This window comes from Vidua chalybeata, chromosome 25 (assembly GCF_026979565.1).
Source record: "Vidua chalybeata isolate OUT-0048 chromosome 25, bVidCha1 merged haplotype, whole genome shotgun sequence".
NCBI classification, from domain to species: Eukaryota; Metazoa; Chordata; class Aves; order Passeriformes; family Viduidae; genus Vidua; species Vidua chalybeata.
In genome coordinates, this window is record NC_071554.1 from 4402200 (window position 1) to 4408975 (window position 6776).

The 6776-nt window shown below is 43.1% G+C and overlaps 1 protein-coding gene across 1 annotated transcript; it reads right to left on the bottom strand.

Annotated features, from left to right (window-relative positions):
• Nucleotides 1–1863: 1863 nt before the first annotated feature.
• On the bottom strand, nt 1864–3910 carry HTR1D (5-hydroxytryptamine receptor 1D). The gene has a single exon (XM_053964363.1). It carries the CDS (start codon nt 3710–3712, stop codon nt 2576–2578), a length of 1137 nt encoding a protein of 378 aa, XP_053820338.1. The 5' UTR covers nt 3713–3910; the 3' UTR covers nt 1864–2575.
• Nucleotides 3911–6776: the final 2866 nt, after the last annotated feature.

Here is a 6776-nt window from a genome sequence, read left to right on the forward strand (position 1 = left end):
TATCATTGAAATAACTCTCTTCTTGGACATATCAATATGTACTTCTATACAAACATAACATGTTTTAACTTACCTTTGTGCTCAATATTGCAAGAGCTTCACTGGAGAGGCACTGAGATATCACTCAGCCCTCATGTACCTTCTATGAAATACATTTGTGTGTTCTGGACTGCAATTCACAGAGCATTGTAAAACATGGTAAATATGGACATTGATCTCTGTGACATGAGAGCCTCCTCCTTTCAACTCAGAGGCTGTGGGTGTTATTTAATTTATGATCATCTCTAGCGTTTTCATCTGCCAGTTCCATATCACTGTTTTTTCCAATATAAATTACTGAGGCATGCTATCAAATATTTACTAACAATAAGAATGGTGTAATATTAGACCACGTGCCTTTTAATATTAACCTATAATCTAACCAAAGAAAGGGCCTACTTTGTTTTCTCTTGAATTAAACAGTGTCAAAGAAGAGTAGTGGATCACCTTCCTATGCTGTATTTTGCCATTCTGTTCATAATTGGAAATCTTCAAGAGTAGGAAATACAGGAAGAGAGCAGCATAGTTGATACAGGTGGGGAATGCACTAGCCAGCCTCTCAAGGGCCCTTCTGGGACCATGATTTGTAATTTTATGTTTTACACTGAGCAGGTGAATCACCCAGGGATCTTGGAAGTCATCACGCACTGGCCCAAAGGTGAACATTTTGAACTATCATCATCAGAGGAGGATGAAAAATTGACTGCTGCTATAACAGCAAATTGAACAGTATCAGGGACTGGCCTCAGGTGTGGGAGTTCACCTGGTTTATGGTTCAAGCCTTCCCCTGTGGCCTGTGGCCTGTGGCCTGTGTCAGCTCACATATCCCCAGGCAATGAGAAGAACAGCTCAGGAGTGAGCGCAGGTGAGAACCTGCACTGGCAGTGGCCACTCTGGACACACTTTGGGAGGACATTGTGTGGACATGGCCATGTGGTGGCACCACCCAAATCTCTTAAGCTTGACAGAGCTAGATCAGTGCCCTTTTGGGAAGGTAGAGGAGCCATGTCCCAAACAGAGCAGCCTTAAATGCTTTCAGTGAGAGAGAGGACTGCCCTACTGTGACCACACAATTGCTCTGTCTGACTCTGCAGCATGTGGGTGGTCCTGGGGCATCACTTTATGGTCCATCCTCAGCAGAGGCACCAGTAACAGGGAGAAGCTGCAAAGCTGTGCTACAAATGCAAAGGAGAGGTTAAAAGCTGTGGTGGACATGCACTGTGGTGGAGTGTGTTGGGATGGCCACAGCAGTGGATGGTGGAGATTAATTGGGATGGGCTGAGAGATGGAAGGGTGTACAGAAGGATTATGGGGTGATTTTCAAAGCAATGTGTGGCTTTCATATTCAGTATAGACATGACACTTCTAAAATGCCCAGAGACTAAAACGTTGCATGACATTTGGGCTGCACCACTTGGTGTGCTGTCTTGTCTGAGACTTCATCCAAGACCTCCATGTGCCAACTTCCCACCTGCCAATCAGGGAAGTAATCCCAGAGGCAGAGAAGTGCATGTTAGAAGGGACCTGCTCTGCAACCCCGGCAGAGGGTTCTGACAGTGATTCCTGACCGCAGTTTGTTTGACCAATACTTAAAGAATTCCAGAGACAGGGATGCCAGATCCACCCCAACAACCTAATTACTAAGAAAGTTTTCCTTGGTGTGTCATTTCGTTCTCCCCTCTCTAACTTCCCATATCTTATCACCAAGGAGTGAAACTTATGGTTATTTTATGAGGTCCTAGTCATTCCACACTTGCACTAACCATATTCTCCTGTTTCAGTTTATGCATTCAAAAAAATAAAATGACAGAAATATAAGATCAGTGATTTTCATGCTATTTATTTTGTTAACATTACTGGCTGTTCTATTCATGATAAAATGTGTAATAATTAATTCAACTAAATTGTCTCCTTTCTACACTTCACCAAAAGCATAGATTCAAATGCAGCATTTGTGAAATATCCACATAACTTACATCTGTGCTATGCTTCTCTGCCCTGCTGCTGATTATAGTCAGGCTGTGTCACACATCTTCTGAAAGAGTTATAGGTTTTATCAGCTTCACATGGGTAAGATACATGCCATAGAAAATAGTAGTATGAGATCCTGCTCTCCAGAAACTTTCTCAGCCAACATAAATGGTTAATAATATACAGCAGAAATACTAATGTCTTGTAAATACACGCACAATTTCCTCTTCTCAGGTTAGAAAGCATGGTAGAATTGGATAATGTGTCACCTCATCACACAAGACACTCCTTGGTTCACACACCTTGCCTCGTTGCAAAGCTTATTTCATGTGTTGTTGATCTTATATACAGACATGTTCACTGCAGAGACCATGGACAAGTTCTGTTATGGCATGTACAATCCCAGACAGAAAGTATCAAATTAGCAAGAATTTCCCAGTGACATGCACAGAACAGAGTAGAAGCAGAAATGGCAATTACCACTCCATTCCTTAGGAATAAAAGCACAGAAAGTTTTGGGTAGTCTGTGAGATTGCACAAGGGTCAGTTACACAGGAGGAGAGTCTCAAGAGGAACACATTTTGAAAAGTATTAGTTTTTGGAAAGCCTGTTTAAATTCTTCATTAAAAGCTGTATAAATGACTGGATTGATTAATGAGTTTAAGTAACCCAACCAGGTAAAAAAGTCCAGTAGGATGGGATGAAACCAACAGGCATCTTGGCAGATTGGTAGGACTAGGGATATGACAAAAAAAGGCAGCCAGCAGAAAATGAAAGCTCCCAGAATAATGCCTAAAGTTTTGGTAGCTTTCCTTTCTCTCGCAGCAGAAATTCTTTTCCTTTCCAGCACACTATCTGCAAGTTTTATTTTAACATGACCGATAAATATCGGGGATCCACCTGAATGGGAATGCCCTTCATGGAGGCTAGCATTAATGGAGCAGAGGGAAGACCCCGCAGAACCAGTGATCAGGTGTGCAGTAGTAAAACGTTTCCCATATAATGAGGATGGCTGCAGAATCCTGGATCGAGCTGCTACATAAATTCTACCATACAATATCAGGAGGAGCACAGTTGGGATGTAGAAAGCTCCACAAGTAGAATAAATCGTGTAGGAAATTTGATCTGTGTTTACAGCACACCTCGCAATTTCTTCATGAGCTTTCACTTGCCTCCAGAAAAATGGTGGCACGGAGATACTGATAGATATCATCCAGACCACGGCAATCATGAGGGCTGCTCGGCCAGCAGTGCGGCGTTTGGTGTATTCCAGAGCGTCTGTGATAGCCCAGTACCTGTCCAGGGCAATGACACAGAGGTGCAGGATGGAGGCTGTGCAGCACGTGATGTCTGATGACAACCAGATGTCACACAGCAGCTGGCCAAAGGCCCACGTGTGGGTGACAGTGTAAGCAATGCTGACAGGCATCACCAGGACAGACACTAAAAGATCAGTCACTGCCAAGGAGCCAATGAGGTAATTTGCAGGTGTGTGGAGCTTTCTAGTCAGAAAAATTGTAATAACAACAAAAACATTTGCAAGGATTGTTGCCAAAGTTATAACAGACAGAAGGATTGACAGTGAAATCTTCAGCCCTAAGAGTGTCCTTTCATCCCAAGACAGAGGTGTTTCAGTGACATTTAAGGATTTATTTGCTGAGCTCTGGAGAGAGAACTGTGCTGAATGGTTGTACTGAGTCATCCTCTGCTCTGATTTCACCTTCCAGTGTAAACTTTCTGGGACAATGAAGAAAGATGCTCACTTTTGTTGATAAAATAGAATTTTTCATACTTTGGTCAAACACTGAAGAGTTATTAACTTGTTGAAAACTTCAACTGACGCAGTAGATGAGTACTCTCCTTTGCAAGATTTTCCATCACATCACATCACATCACATCACATCACATCACATCACATCACATCACATCATCACATCACATCAATTACGTAATTGCTAAAGCAAAATGTCATCCAGACATGAGTCTGGTGTACGACAATGAAAACAGTACTATAAGTGATAGGAATTCACATGGTTTTCATCTTGAAGAAAGCTAAATAATTCTTTGTTATCTTTTTTTCACACCTCCTTTCTGACCTAATCTCTGCAAAGTTGCATAAATCAATCCTGAAGGGTAAGAGATGGAAAAGAAACACCTGGGCATGCAGTTGATGCCCCTTTGTTTGAGACAAAGCTACCCTCAAAATTATTTTCCTTTCCTCTCTAATAGTTGAGTGTCATGTTTTTGGTATTTACAAGGGACACTTTATTAGTAGAGTACCTAACATATAAAACAATACTTCTGAATTCCTTCTGTAAACATAATTTCTCCCAGATTTGCAAACCAAGACTTCTTCAAGTACAGATCTCCATTTTTATTTATTTCTCCGGCCGATTCAGGTTTTCCCTTCAACAATTAGTCTTCAAATGCTGAAGTCAGGTGTTGGGTGCCAGACCCCAACGCACTGGTGCACATTACAGCACAGTGTGCAATCTACAGGCTTTCCATACTTTTCCTTGTATTCACCAGGACTGGATTTCCTGAAGTCTTCATAAACCTGAAGGAAACATCCTAAGACATATTTCCATCAGGCCTTCCACTCACTTCCATGAATACCAGACTGTCACTTGTATTACACCAGCCCAACCCTTCTTGAAGGAGATCCTGAATATGGGTCATGAATGGCTTTGAAGTGTGCTCTGAGGGCTACAAGGAGGAACACCAAACTTCTCCAAGGAGATAATCACCAGGCCAGCCTTCTCCCAGCCATGGAGGAGAAAAGCCTCTCTCTGTCATGGCTGGTACCAATTCATGCCATCCATCCAGTCACTCAGTTGGGAATCTGTGGAGCAAGAGGAGCATAATATTCTACATGAAACATCAGCACTTTGGAACTCAAACAGCCTCTCTTAAGCTCCTAAATCCTAATATAAGCAATACTTTTCAGTTTGGTGTGTTTGATTTTTTTTTTTATTTGATATACAACCTCCTTCTGTGAGTCAAACATTTTCAGACATGCTTTTTCTTTTGAGGTGTACTTTTCTAATAAGGAGACATAGAAAAGTCTTGTATTTCACACTAGACTATTACTTTCTTGATTTTTTTTTTCTCTAGGAAGAGAAAATTCCTTCCTCATGGCCAATTTGTGACACTGAGCAAAGTCAGTGCATGATTATTTATCATGTATTCAGGAAGAGTTACCATCTAGACAAAATGAACATATTTCCAATAATTTAGTATTTCAATGAATTACCTTTTACTCAACAAAAGAATGATGAATACAGGTAAATTATTTTCCTGTTAAAAAGAAAAAGAAATTAAGTTTGTGTAAATGACAGATACTGAAGAAATATAAAATTAAATGACAAGCAGTCATTAAATTATGTCAAGTACAAGGTCATACACATAACTGCCTGTTAAGGAAAGCAGAACACAAACACACAGTCATTACATATCCTGAAATACCAGAGCCCAGGAGTAGGAAGTGGCCATCCAGCATGTTTCCTGAGAGCAGAGGGACATGCTGCCTGGGCATGAGGAGCACTGGGCAGAAGCTGGGTGTTGAGGAATACATTTCATGCCAGTAGCTCAGGGTGCAGCTGCAGTGCCAGCTGCAGGTTGAGCTGTTGTAGATGGCAGCTCCTAAAAGACATCTGAGAGTGCCACGGGAAACCTTGTGTTGAGCTGGTGAGGAAACCAGGTGTGCCTGTGGGAAACCAGGTGTGAGTGTGGGGGTAGCTGCCAGGGGGCTTCGGTGGTGCAAGTGTGACTGCCAGAGTGGCTCCTGGATGGTCAGACAGGGAAGTTTCCCTGCTGCTGGTGGTGTTAGCACCTCTAGATAAGATAGCATCACTGCCTCCCGTGTGTGCCACGCGCGGGCTGGGTGGGTGCATGTGGTGGCAGTGCAGCCTGCAGGCAGCTGAGGGCACGGCCCGACGGCGCCACCCGGCAGGGCATGGCAGGTTTGTCACCCTGGTTTGTCACCAGGTCTGTCACACTTCACAGGACGGGAATCCTCTCAGATGCCTTGGCTGCATCACCACTGTGCTTGGTCCATCTTTCCTTGGGCTTCACTTGGTGCTCTTGGCCATGGACTGTGGGTATTTTTTTCACTTCAAAGTGCCTGAAATAAATTGAAGGTGATGTCACAGCCAAACAGAGTGAGATTTTCACAGCACAGCACGCTGACATACAATGCCAAGCTGGAGCAAGCCAGTTTAACTCTCTGCAGTTAAACTCAGGGAGCAAGGGCAAGGTGGCAGGGGAGAGTTTCTCTGAGGAAAAAATGAGCACCAGGTGTGCCAGGGCAGGTACACTGACAGGCAGAAGGCTGGGTGACACCAGGAGCTCCTCAGGACCAAGTGTCGTCATGTGGGCTCTGAGCATGTGTGGATACAGGCATGGAGCTGCAGAGATTGCCCAGATAACCAGAGGTGCTCAGTCCCAAGCGTAAACAAAGTCCCAACACATTTCTGTCCCTTCTGGAGCACAGCTATTCATGGAGAGTGAGGCAATTCCTGCAGACTGTAATTTTATGGTGCTGCTTACACACTTCCTGAGGATGCTGGGCTGCAAGAAGGCTTTGATGCACCTCTGCGATGCTGGAGTGCGATAAATAATGTGTACAAACCAGTTATGTTCAAATAAAAATACAGAATTTAGTCTTTCACTAAATAGAACAGGAAAAAAAAAGAAAATTAGATAAAATGTCCTTTAGTAAGTTGCATATTTCCTTTCAGTTCACACTAAAGTTAGAGGAACTAGGG